Source organism: Bubalus bubalis, chromosome 1, assembly GCF_019923935.1.
Source record: "Bubalus bubalis isolate 160015118507 breed Murrah chromosome 1, NDDB_SH_1, whole genome shotgun sequence".
Taxonomy (NCBI): domain Eukaryota; kingdom Metazoa; phylum Chordata; class Mammalia; order Artiodactyla; family Bovidae; genus Bubalus; species Bubalus bubalis.
Window position 1 is genome coordinate 19188396 of NC_059157.1, and position 27872 is coordinate 19216267.

Here is a 27872-nt window from a genome sequence, read left to right on the forward strand (position 1 = left end):
CCATGGAATTAGAAGTATTTCCTCTCTACCCTCTTAATGTCTAAAATGAAATTATATTACTTTTAGAAGTAAAAACAATGAAAATACCACCACAATTTACCACCACACTTAATTAGTAATAATAAGCAGAAGCAGTTTAGAGTTCTAGATAGAATGACTTGTAGTCTTAACCTTAATCCCTCTTTGAGTAATTCTTATTGAATCCAGTGGGAAGACCAAATCTTTTATGTTCCTATTGTTTTGTCTCAGGCTGTTTAAAAACTTTGAGAGCCCAAAACCAAGCAAGACAAATCCACAGCTGTTTTCCCACTAGCATTTAGGAAGCTCACCAAGTTATAGAATCTCTATCTTAAAAGGTTTAACTAGCCTTCCTAATGGCGGCATTGAGTGGGGTAAAGGTTATGCACTTTGGAGCTGAAATGCCATTGACTAGCTGAGTGACTATTGGAGAAGGAAATGGCAAGCCACTCCAGTGTTCTTGCTTGGAGAATCCCAGGGACGGGGGAGCCTGGTGGGCTGCCGTCTATGGGGTCGCACAGAGTCGGACACGATTGAAGCGACTTAGCAGCAGCAGCAGCAGCAGCAGCAGCAGAGTGACTTTGGTTACTAAACCTCTCTGCACCTCAATTTCCTCATCTGTAAAATAGTTGTAATAACATTACCTCCCTGATGATTAAGAATATTAAGTTAACGTCTAGTTAGTAAGTTATATGTAAACTGCTTTAAACAGTGCCTAACATGTAATAGGTTCTATACAAGTTTAACAAATTCAGGCAAATTTTTTAAATGTCAGTGAGTTTACTAAGTATATATTTTAGCATTATGAACAGTTTTCATATTATTTTCAACATTCAGCACCCTTATCCTTTAAGATTTTTTACTAATACTTCCTACTTAGCCTAGACAAGTTAGTATTAGTCGCTCAATCATGTCTGACTCTTTGTGACCCCGTGGGGTGTGCCCGCCAGGCCCCCCGTCCATGGAATTCTCCAGGCAAGAATACTGGAGTGGGTGGCCATGCCCTTCTCCAGGGGATGTTCCCCACCCAGGAATCAACTGGGTCTTCTGCATTACAGGCAGTTTCTTTACTGTCTGAGCCACCAGGGCAGCCCAGACAGGTTAAACAGAGGCTTAATGAAATGCATGCTCAACTTAGGACAAGTAACCTAAATGTCTAAGAGGACAAGGTTTATACAAGGTAAGGAGATGAAGATCTTAAACAGGGAATTTCCAGCTGGTCCAGTGGTGGGGACTCCATGCTTTCACTGCAGAGGGCCTGAGTTCAGTCCCTGGTTGGGAAACTGGGATCCCGCAGGACGTGTGGCCAAAACAGAAAAGAAACCTTGAATGATGTCATGTGTGTGCCCATCTTAGACAGCAGTCCTTCCTAAAGCTTCCCCACAGTGTGGGGGCCCCTAAGAGACGCTGACGGTGCACCAGGAGGAACCCAGGTGGAAATGACGTGTGTTTGTGGATGCCGGCAGTTTTAGAAGATGAATATCGACTCTTGGATGTTCCAAGAACATCAGTTCTTGGCTCCTTCAAAAGGTGGAGCCTAATGACCCCCTTGAGTGTGAGATGGACTTAGTGACCTGCTTCTAACAGATAAAATGAAGCGCAAGTGGTGGTGTGTAATGTTGGAGACTAGGTCTTTCCTTGCTTGCATCTGGAGGAAGCTGAAGGCAGCTGAGGGCAGAGAACACCTCTGGTCACTGAACAGCTCACATCTCTTGGATTCAGCGCCTCCCCTCCATGGGTTAACGCTGTGTTCACGCTGTCACATTTTCTTTCTCTGTATTCCTGGTAAACCACCATTTTCTGTTAACATTTTCTTTCCTCAAATGAGTTAATGGCAATTAAAAGCCATAGTGTACCTGATAAACGCTGAGGCTCTTCTCACATGATGAGTCAATAGTTTGACTCTCTGGGGATATCTTATTACCAAGTCCTCGGGAGGGATCCCGCGGCTGTCTTCACATACTACTTGCGTAGTTTGGAGCACAGGGCAGTTATGAGCACAACAGAGCTTATCCAGATATAATATTCAGAACTGGCACAGCATTTCAAGGGTAGTTTTGTAATTTCTGCTCTTTTATGTAGAAATTTTTGTGATCAACAACATTCTAAGGTGATTACCAGGGCTTGAAAAATGAATAGACAAAAGTTATCAAAAAACAGGACATTTATGTGATGTTCTTCTCTTCTCAAACCACTACGTGTAGCAGTATACTTTTCTAATTTGAGTCATGAATATTCTTATCAAAATAAAGTCATTCACATTTGGAACAAAGGCTAATTTGTACCAGTCAGTTTTGGAAATTCAGAAATAATTTTTTACTGTCCACAATTAAAAATTAATCTTGTGATAACTTATAATGGATAAAAATATTAAAAAGAATACACATACATGTATAACTGAATCATTCTGCTGTGCATGGGAAACTAACACAACAAACTCAACTGTATTTCAATTAAAAAAAATGTTTCAAGAGAAAATATTAAAAAAAAAGAAAAAAGAAAAAAAAAGAGAAAATATTTTAGCATTTAATGTCTTACTATTAATTAACATCTACTAATTCAAAAGTTACTATGTTCCATTAATGGATGCACTTGAATTATTAAAAAGAAACCTTGGAATTACAATAAAATTCTCAACATTTTGCCTACTATGTAATCAGGTAAACAGAATCATGCCCAAGGTTGATAATTATTGATTAGTAATATGCCAAAATAATTTCATATATTTATAAATATATCAAAATCTCTTCTAGTTTCATTGTCCTCAGAAACCTAAGAATATCACTCAATGGTCATTTACTTGTCATTTTCATTAGACCATTCTTTTTGACTTCATATTCTACTGAATACATCTTTCCCTGATTACTTTTGTTTTACTAAAAAGAAAAAAAAAATATTTTTCTTAGGAACATAATGAAATCTAAATTAATTCAATAGCTGCTGAAATTTCACCTGAAATTTTAGACAGACACAAATTCACAAAAGGAAAATGAAAACACATTAGCTTTAATATTTAACTAGTATACAATAAAAATTAAAAGAGCTATTTTGGGAAAGTTGATGCAAGTAGAAAAACTGATTAAAGTAAAAGTCCTGTCATCAACATTTTTATTTAGTTTAGTATTTGTTAGAATATAAATACATAACAATATGTTCTTTCTTATCATGGGTAGTCTTTTACATAACTAAAACTCATGGCCAACATTTTATATAACATAAAACATAGAACAAAAAAATCTGTAAATTATCAGAATGGGACAAGGACATCAGAAAATAATACATTTTATATAAATTATAGAGGACAGTTACAATGAAAATCCATTACTTTCTTCTCAAATTCAATTTTACAAGATAAAGTCAACAGGTGTTTCGTGGACTGTTATAAATGCACAAACGTGGCTCTTTCAAAAGACACCAGTCAAAAAAAAAAAAAGACATTGGTCAAACACAAATATTATCTTGATGTCATCTATTGTTTTTAGTTCTTAACTGGAGTTGAGCTTCCTTTCATGGTCTTCTTTAGGTGATGGTAGTTTGGCAAGATTTTCATCAGGAAATCCAGCTGTAGTGTCTGGGGCTAAAAAGATAAGAGAATTAAGAACTGGCCAGCAGAGGGCAAAGTTAAGAGCATCAGGTAGAAATGATTATCACTAAGTCATGGATTACAGGTGATTTTCACCGATCTCTTTTTTTTGGACTGAGGCATGCCGAATCTTAGTTCCCTGACCAGGGACTGAACCTGTGCCCCCTGCAGTGGATCCCGTTCACTGACTTAATTTTGCTTCCCTGCTTTTTCAATTTACAATGAACATACATTAAGTTTGGTAATAAGAAAAAGCCAAAACTTTTGCATGTAAAAATGTCTGTTTATCAGTTTTCAACCTTGCTTTTTGTAGATTTCATCTTAGCCTCTAAGAAGTGAAAGAGTTTCAATTATAGTAGACATCATGAGTACACTGCTTTCTATATGACAGAGCACACAGCTACAACACGCATCTGATCTTCACTCTTCATACATCAGCTTTGCTCACACTTGGCCTTACTTTAAATTCACCTGGGGTACTTTTAGGCCCTTTACCCTAACCACTTTGGTTCAAAAAGTCTGGGGATCATTTGTAACAAGGACCTCTATGTGATCCTTATAATTGGTAAAACATGGAAAACAGTGTTGCATACATACCATTACGTATTAAACTTCAGATATTCTTGCTCACTTAGTTCTAATCTCCCTTAACCCAACTCCAGCTTCATCTCTCCCTCTTCAATCATTTTGCTGTTATGCAGAAAGATAGTGAAAAAATACTAGATTTGTTCTTATTTCTTTTTTGGTCCAAAGAATAGTAATACTTGCTTATAATAATAAAAGCCAAAGATTACAGAATTAGAATAACCCAGAAAGAACTGGCATTTTAATTTCTGATAAAATATGGCTAAGAATCAAAAGTGCTAAATATCTTGCAAACATTTTCTTTGGGGGAGGGGAAGGAGGCTGCATAACTAAGGAAATATACTGATTGTGCCAAGCAGTAAGGTTAAAACTTCAATCAGAATGCCTTCTGTCCAAAGGAAGCCCCAAATGCTCTATCAATACTTATCTCCTACTCTAACATGAAACTCCAAATGCATACTTGCCATTATTCTTGGTTATTCAGTTCAGTTCAGTTCAGTCGCTCAGTCCTGTCCAACTCTTTGCGACCCCATGAATCGCAGAATGCCAGGCCTCCCTGTCCATCACCAATTCCCGGAGTTCACTCAGACTCACGTCCATCCAGTAAGTGATGCCATCCAGCCATCTCATCCTCTGTCAGCCCCTTCTCCTCCCACCCCCAATCCCTCCCAGCATCAGAGTCTTTTCCAATGAGTCAACTCTTCGCATGAGGTGGCCAAAGTACTGGAGTTTCAGCTTTAGCATCATTCCTTCCAAAGAAATCCCAGAGCTGATCTCCTTCAGAATGGACTGGTTGGATCTCCTTGCAGTCCAAGGGACTCGAAAGAGTCTTCTCCAATACCACAGTTCAAAAGCATCAATTCTTCGGCGCTCAGCCTTCTTCACAGTCCAACTCTCACATCCTTACATGACCACAGGAAAAACCATAGCCTTGACTAGACAGACCTTTGTTGGCAAAGTAATGTCTCTGCTTTTGAATATGCTATCTAGGTTGGACGTAACTTTCCTTCCAAGGAGTAAGCGTCTTTTAATTTCATGGCTGCAATCACCATCTGCAGTGATTTTGGAGCCCAAAAAAATAAAGTCTGACACTGTTTCCACTGTTTCCCCATCTATTTCCCATGAAGTGATGGTTATTAGGAGGGGACAATTCCTCATAAGCCAGGAAAATATCTAAATATACTTGCATATTCACAAGCTGCATTTATTTTCAGGCCAACTATGTCAGCAAACTGATAGGTGGACCCAAGTTGGGTGTAAAGTAATTTGGTAGGTCCATTTCTTACCCTTGAAGGTTGGTACTTTAGGAGCAAATCAGTGTAGTTCGTAAGGCTTGGCGATGCACCTTCAGTGAAAATACATAAGACTAGGAGAAACATCCCTGGATGTTCTCTTCCCACAGTCAATGTGTCACTGTCATCTTTGGACGTATTTCTGATATTAACTTACTGCTGCTGCTAAGTTGCTTCAGTCATGCCCGACTCTGTGCGACCCCATAGACGGCAGCCCACCAAGCTCCGCCGTCCCTGGGATTCTCCAGGCAAGAACACTGGAGTGGGTTGCCATTTCCTTCTCCAATGCATGAAAGGGAAAAGTGAAAGTGAAGTCGCTCAGTCGTGTTGACCCTCAGCGACCCCATGGACTGCAGCCTACCAGGCTCCTCCGCCCATGGGATTTTCCAGGCAAGAGTACTGGAGTGGGGTTCCATTGCCTTCTCCGGATATTAACTTAAGGACTCAATAATTCTGTTGAGTCAACAAATAAATTGTAGTTTTAGGAATGTTCCTCTGATGCTTTATTTTAATCACTTGCTTTTAAAATAACAGACTCGCGGCCCCATTAAAACATTTATGTGGTATTTTGGGAAAATTAGCAGCCCTAGAAAGGACGCTACCGACTAAAGAGGTTCTAGTACCTGTGGCCGCTCAGTCTGCACCCGTCGCAGGCAGTCTCCGCCATAGATCACTGTGTTCTCAGGGATGACTTCAAACGTGTTCAGGTTGCAACAGGCCCCGATGATACAACCACTCGTCAGTATCACGTTTCTGCCCACATACGCTGCAGGAAAGACACACAGAGAGCGACTACAGAAGACAGTCAGAGACCAGAACACTGTTTTCCTCCTGAGATGATGCAAGCATAAAAATACAAACTGTCCTTAAGAAACATATTAAAAGAAGTACTTCAGTCCAGAGTTTGTACAGCAGAGAGGCACAAAACAGGCTAGTATTAAGTGGATTCAAAACAGAGCCCTGTTGTGATCTGCGTGACCTGTACACACTCTCAGCAAGTTTATCTCTAAAATGGAGCCCATCCTACTTCACAATGTGCTGTAAGGAATAAATGAGATAATAAATGTCAAGTGTCAAGCACAGGTCTGACACACGGTCAGTATACAATAAATAGAAAATGACAGTGATACTCATCATCATCATAACTGGCAATCCAAGTTAAATAAAAACCACTGTGTAGGTTAACAACAAGTCTTACTCTTTTAAAAAAGCTCTTCTTTCATGCCATCCAAGACTAAGAAAGGAAAGGCACTATTCTAAAGAGGTCTTGGCCAGTGCAGGTTCGTTGTATGAAGCAGGGCACTCAAAGCCGGTAGGGAGAGAGGTGGGTGGGGGCTTCAGAATGGGGGGACACATGTGCGCCCATGGCTGACTCATGGCAACGTATGGCAAAAACCACCACAATGTTGTAAAGTAATTATCCTCCAATTAAAATAAATTAATTAAAAAAAAAATAAAGAGGTCTTGGGCTTCCCTGGTGGCTCAGTGGTAAAGAATCCACCTGCCGATGTAGGAGACATGAGTTCCACTGCTGATCTGGGAATATCCCACGTGCTGCAGAACAGCTAAGCCCATGCTCCACAACTATCGAGCCTGAGCTCTAGAGCCCAGGAGCGGCACCTACTGAGCCACGCGCCCTAGAGCCTGTGCCCCAACAAGGGAAGTCACTGCAACGAGAAGCCCGAGTACCTCAACTCGAGAAAAGCCCTCGAAGCAACAAAGACCCAGCACAGCCAAAAATAAATAAAAATTTTAAAAATGAATAAAATGACTGTATTTGTCCTCTTAAATAGATAACATTATTTGGAAAAATAGACAAGTCTTATCATTCTGGTTCTTTCTGGACAAGCTCTTGGAGTCACTTCCTATCAGTGGTGGCAATTCAGGAGACCCCTTGCCTAGCCCCTCCTATGATAAGTAGCTTACATTTGTTTCTAGTGGGCTAGGGGAAAGCAGTACTGAAATTAAAGAAAGCAAACTAGTAGAGAAACTGGTTTTTTTCCTTTAATTTGACAACAACATGAATCAACTAAATTACCATCGACACTAGTTTTTAGAAGAAACCGTTTTCAAATCTTTCACCTGAAGGTTTAATTCAATCCCGATTTAAACGTACACAGCTAGAAATTTAATTTAGTGGATAAAAAACATGATTCGATGAGGTTCCTTAAAGGCAAAGAATTCATCTCACGGCTATGCTAGCCCGCTCCCAACCACGCCTGCCTTCCGTCTAAGCACGTGGCTTCGTCGTGGTTTGCACTTAGGCTGTTTTCCAGAACACCACCGAGAGAGAGGAGGTAATCACTTCTCACAATATAGTTCCAAATGTAGCTTACCTTTTGACTCGATAACATTATTATCTCCTATTTTCATGGCTTGGCAATCTGTAAGCCAGAGTTAAGCACACATTGTGAACATGTTCATCTTTTTCTTTCTGATTCACTCTCCTCGTCCTGCAGTGGGGTGGACCGAGGCCTGAGAGGGCCCCGCAGGCTGGGCTGGCCAGAACTCCCTGCCCAGGGCAGCAGGCAAGTAAAGTTTAATGCTTTAAACAGAAATATCTCGAAGTATAAATAAACGACTTCTATATTTTTAAAGAAATGAGTACCTTATACCCCAATTTTATGAGTATTTTCATAATTGTTTTAAGAAATATATTTTCATAATTGTTTTAAGAAAATTAAAACTGTCTAACACCCAATCACGTAAGGGCAGCACTGTTAACAGCTTGACATATCTTTACATTGTAAAGATATATAATTCCCTTTATATAACTGGAAATCAAACTGTATAAAATAAAACTCTATAACCTTTTGTAGCTTACTTTATTCAGTTCACCTACCTTTGCAAGCCTTATTCCATACCATCAGAATATTTAAAAACATAATTTTATGCGACTCCTTAATGGTTCTAATGGTCTATCTTATAAATGAAGCTTAATTCATTTAAATATTTTGCTATTGTTAAACCTTTAGTTTTTTCCTTGAAGTATTAATAGTTTCTCTTATAAGATAATGTTTTGCTCACACTATGAAAAGGTTTTACTCACATTATGCAAAGATTTTACTCTTTTTAAGAGCATGAAATCAGCAAAGGCACTGGTAACACTCAGGAGAAAAACATCAAAGAATGAAATATTTCCAGCCCATCCACCATTTCCTTGTATCAGACAACACCACATTGTCAACCTTTAAAACTACACAGAAATCGCAAACGGGCAGAGCTGCAGCTCTTAAATCAGGACTGAAGCCAAGATCGCTCTGCTTCATGTCCACTGCCACTCAGTCACTACCCAACAACAAGACGCAGCAACACAAGCAAGACGGCTCCTAAAGGTGAGTGTGCGTGTGTGCACGCGTGCACACCTGAAAACAGCGTGCTTCCTTTACTCTCTGAAGTTACTCAATGAAGGAGAGGGAATAATTTTTTTTTATATATACTGTAAATAAGTCTTTTCAAGAGATGGATGGCCTAGTCCTAAAAATATAATTCATACATTTATCTATATATATACATAATATATGTCACATATATAATTAAATGATCTATTATATATAAAGTGTATGTGTGTGTGTGTGTATATACACACACACATATATATATAAAGTATTTGATAGATAAATTACAACAATTTCTACAGAGAAGATTGGGTACTGAAAAGACAGTTGCAAATGATTTCTCTTAAATTATTGCAAAGGATACAACAGCCAACTTCAAACACATTATTGGTGCCAATGATCATAGGTTTGGGTTCTGGATCTTCTGCATCAGGAGTGATATTATCAGGGTGACTATAAAAAGAAGAGAGAAATGATCAAAAAGTCAATAATGCAATAAGCAATTCTCCTGTTACAGAATTTGGGTTCATTCTCTCAATTGTACCTCTATTAAGCTTGATACATGTAATGATGTTAAGTAACTTCTTAATCCAAGTGAATTATTTATCCTCTATGCTGGAGAAGACTTGATTCTGAATTGAAAAAGAACTACTGCAATGTAAAGAAATCACAGGTGTGTATAGAAGGTCAGTCTTCCTTTGTTTATTTTTTAAACTCAAAGCCCAGGGGACCTTTCCCAGGACAAGGTAGAAAAGAGGCTGGCTGGGACTTTCAGCTTGTTAAATTGGAATCAAAATCATGCCTAACTTGAAAATTTTCCATTCCTAATAACCATTCAAGATTGTGAAATGTAAACAGATATTCATGTAAAATAATCATTTTATGCTGTTACGTGATTAGCTGAAACATTTGTAACAAAAAAATGTTTGCAGTCTAAGAGAAGGAAGCCATTTAAAAACGGTGCTTTATCTCTGACAGCTGAGTTACTGCAGAATATAGTTGTTGTTAATTGACTTACACTAAAGGTGCCAAAATATATTTTAAAAAGAAACTGCTTAATATAGTAAGAAACTCCCAAAGCCTAAGTAAGCATTAAGACAAATCAATCTCTTTATCACAGTTAAATATTTTCCCAAGGTCTTTACTACAAATTCCATACACTGTTGCTATAAATTAGGTATAAGCTTGAATTTCCTGCCAAAATTTTATCTAGCTTTACAGATGCTTGTAAAAATTTCATAGGTATTACAGTCTAGTTGACTAAGATCATACATGTTCTAATAGCTTATAATTTTTTTTAATCTTTAAAGTTGAAACATTGCCTCTAGGACCTCCAGTTTTTCAAATATAATTCTGAATGTTATCCCCACAAGGCACATGAAAATATACATCAGACTGAAGTTCACGCGTCCTGGTATGAGTAATAACATGGTAGTCAGGATCAAGCCACCCCATCAGAAGACAATTTGAGGCTGGGAGCACAGGACAGGGCCACTGGGGATGTCCTCAGGAGACGCCTCCTTAAGGGACACAAGAGGCTGGAACACGGAAGGGAAGAGGACCAGATCCAGACTCGGAGATTCTAGTTACCTACAAGCTGCTTCTGTAGCGTCCTCACTAACTGCTTATGTTGAAAAAGATCCTTAGTGTCTTCCTGGTTCTGACAGTGGGCTTTCCAGATGTCAGCTGTAAAAGGTCCCTAGAGATGGCTGACATGAAAGGAGACTCTCTCTGCGGCAGCTCGTTCAGAGCATGTGTAAGGGTGCTACTCACGCATTTATGATAAGCGCCTGCTCCTCTATTAGGTTGCCTTCGCCTATCACTATTGGACCGGCTTCTGCGATGATTCGTGCTTTAGGGTGGATCACTGTCCTGGGTCCTGTTAAACGGATGGAAAAGAAATTACTTGTGGAGGCTGAGCTTCTAAGGAGGCTCTTGGGAGGAACGTTTCCTAAAGCAGGTACCAGGTATCCCAGAGGGCACGTTAGAAAGGCTATCACTGTAGTTTGGGCCAAATCTCCAGCCCAGGAGAGAGGACACAGCACAGGGCTTTGGAGCCGGACAGTCCGGCTCACCTCTGTTGTGAAGTCTGTTATCTCAGTAGTGAAATGGGGGTGGTGATAATACCAGTCCTGCAGGGTTGTTGTAAGAATTAGATGAAACACTGTTTGTAGACAATGATATTTTGGCACAGAGTTGGCAATAAAAGTTAATTCCTTTCCTTCTCTTCCCTCCTAAAGGTAAGGCTCTCGTTGCTACAACACTGGTACTTGCTTATGCTGGTGAACCACATAACACTTTCTCATGCTGCTGTATTACAGGATTAGTCCTTTTATTAAGGGAATATGATGAAATACGGGTGGAATGGGAGTTAGAAAACATGGAGACTAACCTGACCTTTGTTACTCTGTCACCATCCTTATTATACGCCTACTCAGTGGAAGAAGGCAGAGCCCTTGACGTCTGGTCGAGGATATGATTTTAACCAGTTGAAAAGGATAAAGGGAGGCAGAGGAAGGAGCCAAGCGCGGTTACTGGACTCTGGCAGTGGGAGAGCTGAGCTGAGGCAGTGACTCCAGCCTCACGCTGCGGGGCAGGAAGGGCCCTCATCGCATCCCTTCACCACCGGGGTGGAGGAGGCCCTGCACGGCCTCAACAAGGCCGTCAGTTCCAGACTGTACCATTCCCTTCCTCCACTCGATTGACCCAAAGGCCTAGCATTTGGCTAATAGTGAAGCCACTGATGAGAAAGCATCACCTCACTGCAGGCACTCCCTCCCAACCTGCCCCACCAACCCAGATCAAGGCCGTTCTTATCTGTAAACAAGGGGACAGGAAGTTCTGCTCTGCACAGGATGCAGCGGACTCCAACAGCACGACTGGGTGGGCAGAAGGTAGGGAGGGCGGCACGAGGTGGGAGGGAGGCGGGAAGACGACGCTGCCCGTCAAGCTCAGCGCTCAACTGCTTCAGTCAACTGTACTAATCAACTGTTAATTTACCCAACAATCACTATCTGCTAATGGCAGGCAAGACGCAGGGCTGTATGTTACAGGGAAACAAAGAGGAATGGGTGCTATTTTTGCCCTCTGGAGCTTTGTTTGTCTTGAAAATCGGGAAGACTTAACACGCTCACTCAAAAATGTATTAAAATAAATAAGGAGGTGTTCCTGGTGCCCAGAGAATTGGAAAGAATCTCAGGACAGCTTATTTTTTTTCCCCAACAATGAAGAGCTGGGGACTGATAACAGAGGGTGGGGCCCAACATGGGGTGCGGGGTCAGGGGACACACAGAGGGTGGCTTTGTTATTTATGTCACCTCTGGCTCCCTAAATCCTCAGTTGCTAAAGTAAAACTTTCCTGGCAAATGCTCCTGTTTAGGATCGGAGATTTCAGAATAGAAGATGGGGTCACTCAGATCCCTGGGAAACTTCTCACGGTGGCCATGACTGTGACCACGGGTGCCTTTTTCCTTTGGTTAAAAAATACACACACATACACATAATTATAAATACACACACACATACACATAATTATAAATATATACACACACATACATAAATATACATACATATAATCATCCATATAACACACATACACATATAAATACACACATACATACACATAATTTTAAATACACACACACATATATAATTATACATACATATAATCATAAATATAACACACATACACATAATTATAAATATACACACACACATACACATAATCATAAAAGGAATACCTGCTCACCCCAAAAAACTCAATCAAAGTCAAAAGTGAAAGATCCTCTCTCCTCCTGCTGATCTCATTCCCTGGAGGTAACTATTCTTAAAAGTTTGGAGTATTACTCCAGACTTGAGTACTAGTGTGTATTTAAAATCTGTAAATATGACTGTATATAAAATATATTTCCCTAGAAAGTTAGAAGATAAGTTCAACCTGAAGGAGAAAAAATATGAATTTTACATACTAAAATATGAATTTCAAAAACTAAGGAATGGTACTTATTCTGCAACTTGCTTTTTCACCTAAAAAGTTATCGTGATTTTTTTCCACATAAATTGTTGAATATTATTTCACATTATATTAATATACCATGATTTATTTAACCAACCCCTTAATATAAGGCATTTAGAAGAATTACCACTTCTGGAGAGAGGTGCTAAAACAATGCTGAAACAAACATTGGATTCCTTTGAAATGAGAAATTTCTTATAGGTCCTTCCAGCTGTGTGAAGCAATTTAAAGCTGTGGTTTGCACAATACCATATTTATATTTTATGTCAAGATATTCTATGATAAAGGGACACGATCTTTCTATTTTCGGTTCTTTATAATTAAAGCCCCAGCCAGCAACCACATCCCTTGTCTACAAAGTCCAGGCTCTGGCCTTTATCACTTAAAGGCTGTGTGCTTAGCTTCTCAAATGCTTCAGTTTTCTCATCTATAAAAAGATGAAGTCTATGATAGCCTATCTCACCAGGTTGAAGTGTGGATTATATTTGGAAAGAAGATCATGGGGTCTGGCCCATAGTTCTTCAAAATGGGAGGTTCATCACTATCTGACACTAAGAGCTAAGAACTTTATCACAGTAAATAAAACGACTCTTTCTGGTCTGAGAAACAGAAGAAAAGGGACTGCTTTATTCCCCTGATACTCCCGTAACAGGGTGAAACCTCCTTTTAAACAGGGAAGAAATTCTTCACCTTACTGTAAGACAGTGAAACAGATTAATAAAAAATTTCCATACTGGCATTAAAAATCTGATAGGAGGAAGAGGTCGTCCTGGCTGTGACAGAAAGCAGATCCTTTACCGCAGCTCGATTAGTACCCAGGGGCACAAGATATTCTGCTGGTCCTCAGGCTGCAGCTTTTGACAACAAGCAGTCTTGCAAAAAGCTACGTGAGAAAAGGCTGATAAGACAAAAGTTACACTGGGACCTATGTTTCTAAAAGTTCCTCTAAAGTACAGGTTTGAAAACAACTGATATTTTCATTTTTTCCCTTTTAAAAATAATGTTGGCGCTGTGTTAGCCAGGTATTTTATTATTATTATTTATTATCATTTTTAACAAGAGGGTTAGTAAATAACTGGAAAACTGGTTCTAAGTCTCAGGGCCTTCCCTGGGATAGAAAGCACTACAGGAGACCAGTGAGCAGATTCCATGAGACCTGTTTAAGAAAACACCTCCACCTGGTGGTCACACTGCCAAACTACAAGTCCTGGAGTTCCTGAAGTGACTTGAAAGGTGAAACTGTTGCTCAGTCCCTAAGCCATGTCCAACTCTTAGCGACCCCATGCACTGCAGGATGCCACTCCTCTGTCCTTCTCTATCTTCTGGAGTTTGCTCAAACTCATATCCATTGAGTTAGTGATGCCATCTAACCATCTCATCCTCTGCCACTCCCTTATCCTTTTGCCTTCAATCTTTCCCAGCATCACCGTCTTTTTCAATGAGTCAGCTTTTCTCATCAGGTGGCCAAAGTATTAGAGCTTCAGCCTCAGCGTCAGTCCTCCAATGAATATTCAGGGTTGATTTCCTTTAGGATTGACAAGTTTGATCTCCTTGCTGTCCAAGGGACTCTCAAGAGTCTTCTCTAGCACCACAGTTCAAAAGCATCAAATCTCTAGCACTCAGCCTTATGGTCCAACTCACATCTGTATGCCTACTGGAAAAACCAGAGCTTTGACTATATGGACCTTTGTCAGCAAAGTGATGTCTCTGATTCTTAATACACTGTCTAGGTTTATCATAGCTTTTCTTCTAAGGAGCAAGCGCCTTTTAATTTCATGGCTGCAGTCACTGCCTGCACTGATTTTGGAGCCCAAAGAAATAAAATCTGTCACTGCTTCCACTTTCTCCCCTTCTATTTGCCATGAAGTGATGGTACCAGATGCCATGATCTTAGTTTTTTTAATGTTAAATTTCAAGCCAGCTTTTTCACTCTCCTCTTCCACTCTCAACAACAGGCACTCTCCTCTTCACTTTCTGCCAATAGAGTGGTATCATCTACTATCTGAGGTTGCTGATATTTCTCCCAGCAAACCTGATTCCAGCTTGTGCTTCATCCAGCCTGGCATTTTGCATGATGTACTCTGCATAGAAGTTAAATAAGCAGGGTGACAATATACAGCCTTGAGATACTCCTTTTCCAATTTGGAACCAGTCCATTGTTCCATGTCAGGTTCTAACTATTGCTTCTTGACCCACATACAGGTTTCTCAGGAGACAGGTAAGGTGATTTGGTCTCTTGTCTCTTAAGAATTTTCCACAGTTTGTTGTGATCCACATGGTCAAAGGCTTTAGCATAGTCAATGAAGCAGAAGTAGATATTTTTCTGGAACTCCCTTGCTTTTTCCATGAGCCAGTGAATGTTGGCAATGCAATCTATTCTGAATTGTGAAGAAACAGCAAGGTCATGGGTGACAAACTAAATAGCTCCCCTTAACCTCTTGAAGAGCTTTTTTGGGGCAGAGACTAGAGAGGTTAGTTTTTAAACATGAATTGCAGTACACGTGACTGCTAAGACTTAAGTTTGGTGAACTTCTTGAAGGAAACGTCTGAGCAGGTGCTTTGTCTCTGCACAGCGCCGGAGGCTGGCCCCAGAAAGCCTGGCAGCCCAGCACTAGCGCAAGACGCGGGCAGCACCCTCACGCTGAAACGTGAGTGCCGTCTGCCCCACACTTTTCTGCATCCAAGTGGCACTTTCACCTAGTATGGGGCTGAATTCAAACCAAGTTGAAGGGTCTTGGGGTTAAAATCCTTTAAAAATAAAAATCTGTCACAATGGAAAGTTTTTGTTAAAAGGCTGTCGTGAACTTTCTGGAGCTCTTTCTGGCAGGGTAGTTTGTGTATTTTCTTACCAAATGTGCTGAAACCCTATTTGGCTTATCTCCTTGTTTGGATAAATGTGTCTAGAGTTGGAGCTGCCTTACTGGCTGATGAATTATTTTTCTAAATGGTTGGCTGGGCTTGACACAACCTAGCCAGAAAGACATTCCTTGCATCATATTTTCATTCCCTTCAGTTAGTAAAGGGTATTTTTCCTGTCTATCTTTGCCACAGAATGCAATCTTTGTGGACATATTCATATGTCAATAAACAGTTCCAAAAGCCACAAGGTCTCTTGAAAATGAAAACAATTCCTTTGACCTATAAGACGAAGTACTTTTAACAACTGTTTTATATTCGATGCATTCTCAAGTCAAAGCCACTGTTTTGCCTTATTGAAAAAGATTTCCATATAATGTCGTACATATGAAACTTACGTAATATTATAAACCAATGTGACCTCAATTTTAAAAAATTTCCACAATAAAAGGGAAGCTTTTGATCTGTATTAAAAACTCTAATGGAAAGAACAACAATGTGGGACAAAGTGCTTCCATCACAAAGCTGTGTCACTCTGTAGGCGTTCTGCCTTCACACCGGGAGTCCCCGGGTGTTGTCCTAAGCCCAGGACTCTGCCTCCAGGCTGCAACAGGACCGCAGGACTGTGCACAGACGGACCTTTCTAAGATGGGTTTCAGCTTTTAAAACCAAATTTTCAGAAAATAACGCAAAACCCCTGAATCAAGGCAGTCTAATTAAAAGCAGGCTTAAAAAAAAAAAGCAGGCTTGATAGTAAATAAGATGAAAGCTTATTTACCCAAATTATAATTAACGAGAGAACTGTTATTTTTCCTAAGCTCTGTTTCCTAACAGACTCTAATGAAAGGGGTCAGGTTCCGTCAGCGCCACAGACATAGGGTTTCTGGTTAAGGACTATACTTCAAAGCTTCAGACTAGTTTCTTTAATAAACCAAATACTTGATTTTCTAGGAAAACAGAAAACGTAATGTTCTACTAACTGAAACATAGCAAGGTAAAACTGACGAGGGGATGGAAAGTTATGTAAAACATCGTGAAATCTCCGTATCTATACTGTAACAGAAGACCTACATTAGTTATTCTAATGCTATGCTATGCTAAGTCACTTCAGTTGTGTCCGACTCTGTGCGACCCCACAGACGGCAGCCCACCAGGCTCCCCCGTCCCTGGGATTCTCCAGGCAAGAACACTGGAGTGGGTTGCCATTTCCTTCTCCAATGCATGAAAGTGAAAAGGGAAAGTGAAGTCGTTCAGTCATGTCCGACTCCTAGCGACCCCATGGACTGCAGCCTACCAGGCTCCTCCATCCATGGGATTTTCCAGGCAAGAGTACTGGAGTGGGGTGCCATTGCCTTCTCCGTTATTCTGATAAATTAAGCAAAAACAAAACAAGCCATAAGTTGAAAAACAATAGCCCATCGACAAAGGAATAGATAAAGAAGATGTGATACATATACATAATGGAATATTACTCAGCCATCATAAATAATGAAATAATGTCATTTGCAGCAACATGGATGGACCTACAGATTATCATATTATGCAAAGTAAGTCAGAGAAAGACAAATGTCATATAATACGATACGTGGAATCTAAAAAAATGAACTTATTTACAAAACAGAAATGGAGTCACAGATATAGAAAACATGGTCACCAGGGAGGAAGGGAGGGAGGGATAAATGGGGAGATTAGGATTGATATATACAGACAACTATACATAAAATAGATAACCAGTAAGGACCTCGGAGAAGGCAATGGCACCCCACTCCAGTACTCTTGCCTGGAAAATCCCACGGACAGAGGAGCCTGGTAGGCTGCAGTCCATGGGGTCGCTAAGAGTCGGACACGACTGAGCAACTTCCCTTTCACTTTTCACTTTTATGCATTGGAAAAGGAAATGGCAACCCACTCCAGTGTTCTTGCCTGGAGAATCCCAGGGATGGGGGAGCCTGGTGGGCTTCCGTCTATGGGGTCACACAGAGTCGGACACGACTGAAGCGACTTAGCAGCAGTAGCAGCAAGGACCTACTGTATACCACAGGAAACTCTACTCAATACTCTGTAATGACCTATATGGGAAAAGACTCTAAAAAACGGTGGGTATATGTACATGTGTAACTGATTCACTTTGCTGTACAGCAGAAACTAACAACACACATTGTAAATCAACTGTACATCAATGAAATTTTTTAATAAATAAAAAATAAAAGTTTCCCTAAGAAAATTCCACACCCCTCCCCCCAAAAAAAAGAAGGAAAAAGAAAACACGGTAGGGAGAGTGAGTTTTCATCAGGTAACTTATCTCTACTCTCTGCTTTGATTTAACTTTATATCTACCAAGAGCTTTTTTTAATTTGAGATATTACATCAGAAAAAGCAATTAACAGTACAAAAAGATTAGAGATTATTTTATACCAAATACAAAAGTGATAGAAATGACTAAGTATCAGTTTTGGAAAATTTCCATATTTATATATACAATTAAGAATCAGAAACAGGCACAATGAAAATGAGATAAGAAATATGGAACATGGAACACTGGGTAACTGGGTTATACCAGAGTGATACACTGGGTATCACTCTGAATCTTTTCCTTAGTTTTGAAAATTGAGGTGTTTCTGTAAAGTGAGAACATTTTCTGATTTTAAAAACCTGGGTCAAAAATAAACCCAACAAAATATTAACTTAGATCCATTCAATGATGAAATTAAAATCACTAGTTAAAAAAAAATATATTATCATTTCTTATGCTACAATCCATCACTGAAAATCTGTGTTGAACAATCATTTTATATTTTAACCACCAGAGCGGTGCACGATCAGCTGGTGATCAGCTTACATGGAAAGCAGATTTAAATACCACATTTCTTTACATAATTTCAACGTTCAAGGAAGGCAGGAGGATAAGAGGGATAAAGAAGAGGGAAGAGCACCAAGACATGAAAGACAGAGGGAGAACAGGAAAGTGAGTGCTGATTCCTGAAATCCCCAGGCCCCAGTCCTATGCAGCAGTCCAGCTCTCCTTTGCCCAGGATAAAGCCTTTACTGCTCTTCTAGGGAAGCTTCTGCAAGGACAGGACCTGTTATTTCAAATCTGAAACACACACACAAACATATATGTATACTTGTATGTATACTTATGCCTGTAGAGATATCCGTACCATCTATGTATCTACTACGCAGTAGATACTGAACACGTTGTTTAAAGTAGGGAAGAAGTAGAAACGAGAGGGAAATATCATTACTTTAGTCTTACTTTCCTTTTAATTACAGAATACCCTGCGAATTAATATTAGGTGTTCTCCCTCGAATCATGATGAAAACCATAAAAATACTAGAATAAAAATGCAGAGGAAGAGAAACATGTGGCTAATTTCTCCTCATAAAAAGTTTGTAAGTGGTTTAAAAGTTAACAAAGTTAATACAGGACTGAAAAGAAACAGAGTCACCTTCTAAACTTTGAAATTCTGTCAATTTAAAATAATTAATTAGATCCAACCTGGGCAAAGCCCTAATTATGCTCCATAATACTGGCATAATCGTAACTAGTTTTATAAGACATGATCCTGAAGTGGCTGGAGGCTTAGACTTACTAAAATTACAGAATTTTTTTTTCTTTTGCAGTTACTGTTAGTGTAAGGGAACAAGGCACATTTTCTCTCTGAAAGTGCACTTAAGTTTCCTGAAAGGTCTACTCGGTTAATACCCAGTGGCTAGTAAACATGCATGCATGTTAATAAAGCTACCAGGGTACCATGTCCGGTGAAAATGTATGGAAAAGATCTAGTGGCTAAAATGTGCATTTGGGGGAACTCAATCATGTTCATATAAGCAAGTTGCTGTTTAGTTGGTAAGTGGTGTCCAACTCTTTTGCGACCCTACAGACTGCAGCCCACCAGGCTCCTCTGTTCATGGATTTCCCAGGCAAGAATAAAAAAGGGTTGCCATTTCCTTCTCCAGGGGATCTTCCCCACCCAGAGGTTGAACCCACATCTCCTGCAATACAGGCAGATTCTTTACCACGGAGAGCCACCAGGGAAGTCCATGCTGCCACATTGTTAAATTTTTCATTTCATTTTAAACACTGGACTTAACCTCTAGAGCAAGGCCACGCTGATTTTACAGTGCAGCCAGCCAACATTTATTGAGTGCTTACTACATGTCAGGTATTGGGCCATGACTTTCATAAATATTCTCATTTAATCCTTCAAAAAGCTTTGAGGAAGGCACTCTTATTTTGCATGTGACAAAAGCTGCTGCCGCTGAATATCCATTCTTCCTTTTTTCTATGTAAGTGAATCCAATACAACAGGGCTGCAATGTGTCCGGTTCAGACTACATCTCCCAGCATTCTCCGTAGCTAGACGTGTCCTTGAGACCAGGCCCAAGGCAGAGTGTTGTGCAACCTTCAGGAAGACTACTTAAGGGGAGTGGACTCCACTGGGAGGTGCACCCTTTTGTCTCCACTCCTCTCCTTTCTCACCCAGGACACTCTTGGTGCTCCAGACATCACGTCCTGGCCTGTGATATGTGATATGCCTGAGGTAATCCAGCAGATAAAGAGCAAGGATGCTAACCCCAAGTCCGTCAGACTCTGTGGTTTACACTCTTAGAAGAATGTAAGTTCTGCTATATTCACTGCTGGGTCCAGAGTGCAAGCACAGGTGTGAGCATAGGGCCCGGCACATAGTAGGTACACAGATGTCTCTCGAATAAATTACTTTATTATACTGCCTTGTTAGTTTATCAGATGGGAGTTTAAACATAGACTCCATCATACTAAATTATTTGTGAAATACTAAACACTTAGAGAAATACATTGCTTTGTCAATAAAATTAGGGGCTCAGTCAAACATAGAAAATAATACCTAACGAAATGTAAAGCACTGAAATAAACTAAATAACACCAGTTCTTGAGAGACAACACTTATAGGCTATTCTCTTACCTATAGTGACATCACCTCTGATTTCGCTTTCTACACACACAACTGCTCCAGGTGCGATCTTCACGCTGCAGGAAGAAAAAAGGAACATGCATCATGGGTAAGGTTTAAAAATATTGTTATAGGAGCTATCCTGGCACTGCAGTGATAGAAAAGTTAAAACAAACTGATGGAAAAATGAAAAGTAAACTGTAAGATTTAATATATTATAAACTTCTCAGGTGATTCACCATCCATCAACCTAAAATCATTTATCATGTGTTCTTAAAATGCTTGAGAAGAAATGAGGCACTGGACTCTCTTAATACCAACATTGTTTTTAAATAGCAAAAAGCTCAAAACAACCTAGGTATTCATTAGCAGGGACCTGGTTAATACGTTATTATTAATATACAGCATAAAAAAGAAGGAACAATCCTGTGTGTAACGAGTCGGGATGATCTCCAATCTACATTGTTAAGTAAAAAAAATCGAAGCCAGGGATTAGAATCAGAGGCTCTAGCATACAAGGACAGAGGGGAACATTAGGGTAATTGCTGTGCATCGGTCTTAGAGAGCAAAGACAGAGGACTTCAAAGGGAAGATTTCTAGGAAAAAAGAAAAAAAACTGAAAGATTATGTGATGAGCACTTGGGGAAAAAGTTAGGAGGCATTTGACATTATCTGTTGGAAGATTTGAAAAACATCAGTACATACAAAAGAAAATGAAAAATGGAAGTTATTTGGTTAAATTTTAGATGAAGTCAGTTTGAGGTACCCATGGAGAAAGACCCAGTATATCTAGATCTGGGGCTATGAGAGAGCGCTAGACCAGAAATATAGCTGAGAGTCAGCAGAGTACAAACTCTTTAACATGTTTCTCCATCATTCTTATTCCAGAATCCACCCAAATATTCCCTAATATAAATGCAGAGTAACACCAAAAATAAATATTTTAAAAAATCACCACTTCCATACTGATGTGGAAAACTTAAAAAAGACGTACGGATTTTTCTTCTATAAATTTAAGTGAACATATCTTCCTCTCACAAAGTATTTTTAAAGCTCTAAGTAAAAAGAATATCCATCAGAACTTCCCTGGTGGTCCAGTGGTTAAGAATCTGGCTGCCAATGCAGGGGACACGGGTTCGATTCCTAGTCCGGGAAGATTCCACATCGTTGTCGTTCAGTCATTAAGTTGTGTCTGATTCTTTGACCCCATGGACTGCAGCATGCTGGGCTTCCCTGTCCTTCACTATCTCCCATAGTTTGGTCAAACACATATCCACTGAGTCAGTGATGCTATCCAACCATCTCATCCTCTGCTGCCCCCTTCTCTTCTTGTCCTCAATCTTTCCCAGCACAGGCTCTTTGCCAATGAGTCGGTTCTTTGCCTCAGGTGGCCAAAGTACTGGAGCTTCAGCTTCAGCATCAGTCCTCCAATGAATATTCAGGGTTGATTTCCTTTAGGATTGACTGGTTTTTGATCTCCTTGGGGTCCAAGGGACTCTGAAGAGTCTTCTCCAGCAGCACAGTTTGAAAACATCAATTCTTTGGTGCTCAGCCTTCCTTATGGTCCAACTCGCACATCCATACATGAGTACTGGAAAAAACCGTAGCCTTGGCTATACAGACCTTTGTTGACAAAGTGGTATCTCTGCTTTTGAATATGCTGTCTAGGTTTGTCATAGCTTTCCTCCCAAGGAGCAAGCATCTCTGAAATTAAAAGGTTCCACGTGCCATGGAGCAGTTAAGCCTGTGCACCACAACCATCCAGCCTAGAGTCAATGCCCTGCAACAAGAGCAGCCATGCAACGAGAAGCCCGCACCTCGCAAATGGAGAGCAGCCCCCCTTCACTGCAACCAGATAAAGTCCCCACACAGCAATGAAGACCCAGAATAGCCAAAAATAAGTAAGTTAAAAAAAAATACTTATAAAATAAAATACTTATAATCCTTAAGTCTATCTTTACGAAATGTCCAGAGGAGACACAGCTACATCTGTCTCCATCATTTTCACAGGCACTGACTCTCTACAAGGCACAAAATAATACAATTTAAAAATGATCCATCTGGGTTACTACATGTCACTTGTCTGCTGAAATCACAGAAAATATATAACCCTTCTATTGAATAGGAGAAGGAGAAACTTTAGCGACATGGACTAGAAAACAGAAAATGCTCCAAACCTCTCATTTTCTAGATGAGGAAATTGAAGCCCAGGGCCTTGAAATTTCTTGAAGCAAAGTTCATTCCCGGGACATTACTGTCCTAATATTATCGAAACACAAGTCCATGTAACTCACAGTGAGGGCAAACAATACTAAAACGTCAGTTTGGAGCAGAGAAAGGTTTACTGCAGAGCCAGGCAGAGATAGGTGGCTTATGCCTTAAAACCCCCAAACTCCCTGAAAGCCTTTAGCAAAGCCCTTTTCTAGGAATCGGGGTCGGGGCATGATTAGTTGTTGCAAACATCCTGGTGTCAGATCCTTTGTTCTTGAGGTTAGTTCATGCTCAGATAACGATGTTCCTGTAAATCTCTACCAAACAAGTGTTATTCTCTGTTCTGACAAGAAAGGCCCAGGTCCCAGGGCACAATTGTCACCCTCCAAAGTCCAGGTCCTGGCTAGGAAGAGGCAGATACCCATCAGATAACCATCCATCCCCAGACCCTGCCTAGCCGTCATCGCTGAGGGAGACAGGCGCCCAGGACCCCAACGACTCTCAGGCTCCTCAAGCCACCCTTAGGGCAGGGGTTGGGTCCTGCAGACTGCATCCTATGCAGACGCCACTGCCATTACGTTGCAGACACAGGGATGGGGGAGAGGTTCGCAGCCACTCAAGATCTGAGCCTGGCCAGGGCTCTGAAGCCCTGCAGGACACAGCCCCCAAATGTTCCCAGGATCTGCCTCTTACCAGACTCTCTGCCTGAGGCCTGAAGACCACCGCTCTGCTGACTGAGGGGACCACTATCTCTCACTGACAGCTGGTGGCTTGTGGAAGGGGCCCTCTGCAGCACCCATGGATGGCTGAGCAGGACCGCTAACGGTTGCTCACCAGCAGTTGATTGTTTATGGCAGGAGCCCAGTAACTGTTACCTGGCTTCCCAGGTGGTTTGCTGGTAAACAATCTGCCTGCCAACGCAGGAGATGCAAAAGAAGCAGGTTCAATCCCTGGGTTGGGAAGACCGCAACCCCCTCCAAAAAAATGGCATGGCAACCCACTCCAGTATTCTTGCCTGAAAATTTTCATAGATAGAGGAGCCTCGGGGGCTGCAGTCCATGGGGTCACCAAGAGTTGGGCAACTGTTACCTGTTAAAGGGGCGGGGCTTAAAGGTGTACAGCAACAGTCCATGCTAAGGTTTGTGCTCAGCCACACTCTAAAACACAAACATCAATCATCCCTTTTTTGTTAGCTGGAAGTTTCCTGGAAACAGCCTGTCACTTTGGACAGTTTTCCTGTGTCAGCTGAATGATTTTGCCCTTGAAAATGGTGATAAATGTATCATCATTTATAAACACTTTTTCTCTGATCCTTTTCCCTTCAGGTGGGTTTGTGTATGTAAAAAAAGCAATCTTATTAAGCTGTGGACAAATAAATTAACCTCTATAAAACAGCTCATTTTACACGATTTCCAATCCTAGTTTTCCATTCCCTCAGCCTCCCTCTTGCTATGATTTCTTTTTTTAATGAAAAAAGCATTATCTAATATTTAACTTATACTGGGCAAGTGAGAACGGAAGAGACTCAAAAGTGCCCTGTCTTCAGTTTTAGGCCCAAGGAAGACGCCCCAGGTTGCGTGCGTCAGTCAGCATATTTCTTTGTGAGGCAGGAATAATAAAACTCAGGAGTGAAGGGGCGGAGCCGGGAGCAGACAGCCTAGGGAAGACTTAGCCGAAGTCCTAACTTATAAAATATCAACAGTATCCTCATCTCCACAGTACACTCCTATATACTGTGCATATTATTCCTAGCATATCTGTTCCTCTTTAGCTTTTGCAAAAGATTACAATTACCTGCCTAAATGGATGAAAAACCTAAATGTTAATTTACGGCCGCCCCCAAAACGAGGCTTGTCGGTGTTCATTTTCTAAAAGAGTCAGCAGAGGGTGCTCAACTTTGAGGCTTTGGGAAACGGTTTAACTGAAGCTTGTCTTGCATCCCAGCTGTCCCTTTCCACCGACAGCGCCCAGCAGCCCCGAGGCCCGTCCCCACGCGTTTACCAAGCAGCTAGCTTTGGCCCAGGGGCGGGCCCCGCTTTGAGTCCGTCTACACATACACGGAGCGCCCCCGACGGACAGGGAGGGTTTGGGGGACCGTGGGTGATGGGGACACAGGACAGCTACACGGGTTCGGAGCGCCACGGGAAAAGGGAGGGTCCCTCCGTGTCCCAGGCGACGGGGACGCCCTGCATCCCCAGCAGGCCCGCCCGAGACAGCGCGGGCGCGTGGCGGAGGGCCAGCGAGGCCACGGAGGGACCACGAACCAGGACCTTCCCCCACCCCGTTCCGCATCCTTTCCCGGCCCTACCCCCAGGGAACCCCCGTTCCGCTACCCCCAGCCCGTCGCCTCCTCCCTCCGGGAACGCCAGGTCTGGGCCTTAAGAACCATCTGGGCCGGGCGACTGGAATAAGACACCACCTAAGTCCCCACCACTGGTGACCAAGAGCAGATTCCATCCCTGAGGGGAGGAGAGGATAGGTTCTCAGACAGCGACCCACCTCTTTTGAGTCTTCTCCGCCATGGTTTCAGCTCCTGTCTCTAGCTGGATCGACACAACCGCCTGGCCACAGCGATGATCTCTGTAGGTGATTGTGGAGCCTGGCAGGACGGGGAAGGGGCGGAGCCTTGGCGCTGCTCGCGTGGGCGGGGGCGGGGCCGGCTCGCGTTGGAGGTTTCAGTTCTGCGTGAGCCGGCTCCAGCCAGGCGGCGGTGTTTGGCCGCGAACTGATCGTTAGTGCAGTAAAAGATCGGGGGACTCGGATTTAAAACGGCCGTTAAGTCAGATCCAACGCAAGTCATTGTGACCTCATTAAGCCCCACTGTTCATTCTCAGTTAAGTTCCTTAAGGATCCTCCTGCTAAACCTGGGCCCTTTTCCCTTTCAATGTGAGCTGGTTCTCCTCCCCTCGCCCCCGTAAGTTAAGTGCCCTCTACCTGATATCTTTCTCAGGTTAATCTCTAATTCTGTCCTTCTTGCCAAGCTTCACACCAGCTTATTCGAATCTTGACCTGGATGCTGCGAGGTCTTATGAAACCTAAAATGTCCAGAACAGAGCTTTGGTGGCACAGTGGTAAAGAATCTGCCTGCCAATGCAGGAGTGGGTGAGTCAAAGTCGCTCAGTGCTGTCTGACTCTTTGTGACCCCATGGACTGTAGCCTGCCAGCCTCCTCTGTCCGTGGAATTCTCCAGGCCAGAATACTGGAGTGGGTAACCATTCCCTTTTTGCAGGAGGCTCCGGTTCAAACCCTGGGATGGAGAGATCCCCTGGAGAAGGAAATGGTAACTCACTCCAGGACTCTTGCCTGAAAAATTCAATGGACAGAGAAGCCCTCAATCTGCAGTCCGTGGGGTCCCAAAGAGTTGGACACGTCTGGAGCACCTGAGCTCGCAGGCACTTCTCTCTAAAGAATGTAAGTTGGTCCTCTGATCTCTGTCTCAATAAAGGAGTCCACCATTCACCCAGTTGCTCAAGACAGAAACTCAAGTCATCCTTGGTTGTCTTCACCTGTCCATATATAATTGGCCAACAACTTCTGCTGGTCCTGGACCTCCCTTGTGGCTCAGCTGGTAAAGAATCCACCTGCAATTCGAGAGACCTGGGTTCCATCCCTGGGTTGGGAAGATCCCCTAGAGAATGGAAATGCTAGCCACTCCAGTATTCTGGCCTGGAGAATTCCATGGACTGTATAGTCCATGGGGTCACAAACAGTTGGACACAACTGAGTGACTTTCACCTCTGCTGGTCCTACGCTTACAGTTTGCATCATTTACTATCTCTAAAGCTCCCTCTGTAGTCTGCACCATCTACCCTTGACCTCTAAAATCACATTTCCATCCAAGCTATTCTTCTGTAGCTAAAATCATCCTTTTAAAAACCAAATTTAGGTTTTTTTTTTTACTTCTTTTTCCTTTTAAAATTGCCATTACCTCTGGGCTTGATCCAGCTCCTGCCCACTTCTCTCTTCTTTAATTTCATGTTCCTCTTCCTCTTTGAAACGGAGCAGGACCCTATGATCCTTCCCCCAATGTCCTCTGCCTGCCTTTTGTCTGTTGAAATCTCAGTCAAAACTTATTAGTTTAATCAGAGAAATGAGAAAATGTGGAAACAAAGGGTAGCGGTCAAAGGAGACCAAATACTAATGATGTACTCATTAAGCATAGTCAGGGAACTTTAGTTCCTTCTCAAGGGGTATGGATAATATTCTGAGCCATATGCTGTGAGCTGTCTTATAGACACTGAAACCCCCACCAGGTGGAAGACGCTAACTACACGATGACCAGACTGTAGCCGTGACATAAGCTGCCACAGTTTCAAGAACTGGCCTCAAAGAAATGGAAACAACTGACCCTGGAACTGAAGATTAACTGTATTTAAAACAATCAAGATGAAGCTGGTCAGACCACCAGTGACCAACTTGAAGATGATCGTAAGAGTGGACTGTGCTGTTTCTGCATGTAGCCCCCTCCCTCAGTCTATAAAAGCTCTTGCCCCTCTGGTTGTCAGTGGAGGGGGAACCACCTTTGAACAGACATCTGTCCTCCCCTACCCCCATTGCCAGCATCCGAAATAAAGCAAACTTTCCTTTCCACCAGCCTGGCCTGTTTATTGGCTTTTGAGTGGCGAGGACCTGGACCCTAACTTTCGGTAACATAATCACACTTTAATTCTCCAAGAAGCCAGTTTGAATTCAAACCCAAACTGCTTCCACCCGCCCTCTACCCGCACCCCTCTTCTGACTGTTTAAGTCTCATGTTCAATGTATTAGTCAGGGTTCAGCCACAGAAACAAAAGCATTAGGAGATAATATAATAAGAGGCTTATTGCAGGGAATGGTTAACGTGATCGTGGGGGTTGTTGGCAGGTAAGAAATCTGCAGGGCGCATTGCAACACTCATACATGGAGCGCAGCCACTGTGTATACAGGTAGAATTTCTTCAGGGAAGCTCCAGCTCTGCCCCTAAGGCCTTTTAACTGATGCAGGATCTTAGTTCCCTGACCAGGGATCAAAGCCATGTCCCCTGCAGTTGAAGCACAGAAT

The 27872-nt window shown here is 41.8% G+C and overlaps 1 protein-coding gene and 1 long non-coding RNA gene across 3 annotated transcripts; one reads left to right on the plus strand and one right to left on the minus strand.

The window, feature by feature from the left end:
- Positions 1-3003: 3003 nt before the first annotated feature.
- On the minus strand, positions 3004-25460 carry DCTN6 (dynactin subunit 6). 2 transcript variants are annotated; one of them, XR_003107518.3, is made up of 8 exons: positions 25332-25460; positions 20634-20698; positions 10590-10695; positions 9181-9269; positions 7815-7862; positions 6102-6244; positions 4199-4291; positions 3004-3595 (listed from the first exon to the last, which is right to left on the minus strand). XR_003107518.3 is itself a non-coding variant. In XM_006060709.4 (7 exons), exons 1-7 carry the CDS (start codon positions 25352-25354, stop codon positions 3497-3499), a joined length of 573 nt encoding a protein of 190 aa, XP_006060771.1. In that variant the 5' UTR covers positions 25355-25457; the 3' UTR covers positions 3004-3496. The 2 variants fall into 2 exon arrangements, 1 of the variants encoding a protein (XP_006060771.1); XM_006060709.4 differs by lacking the exon at positions 4199-4291 and having other exon boundaries at positions 25332-25457.
- LOC102395535 lies at positions 24857-27423 on the plus strand. The gene is made up of 3 exons (XR_327729.4): positions 24857-25934; positions 26062-26243; positions 27086-27423. It is a non-coding gene; the product is annotated as an uncharacterized LOC102395535 (long non-coding RNA).
- Positions 27424-27872: the final 449 nt, after the last annotated feature.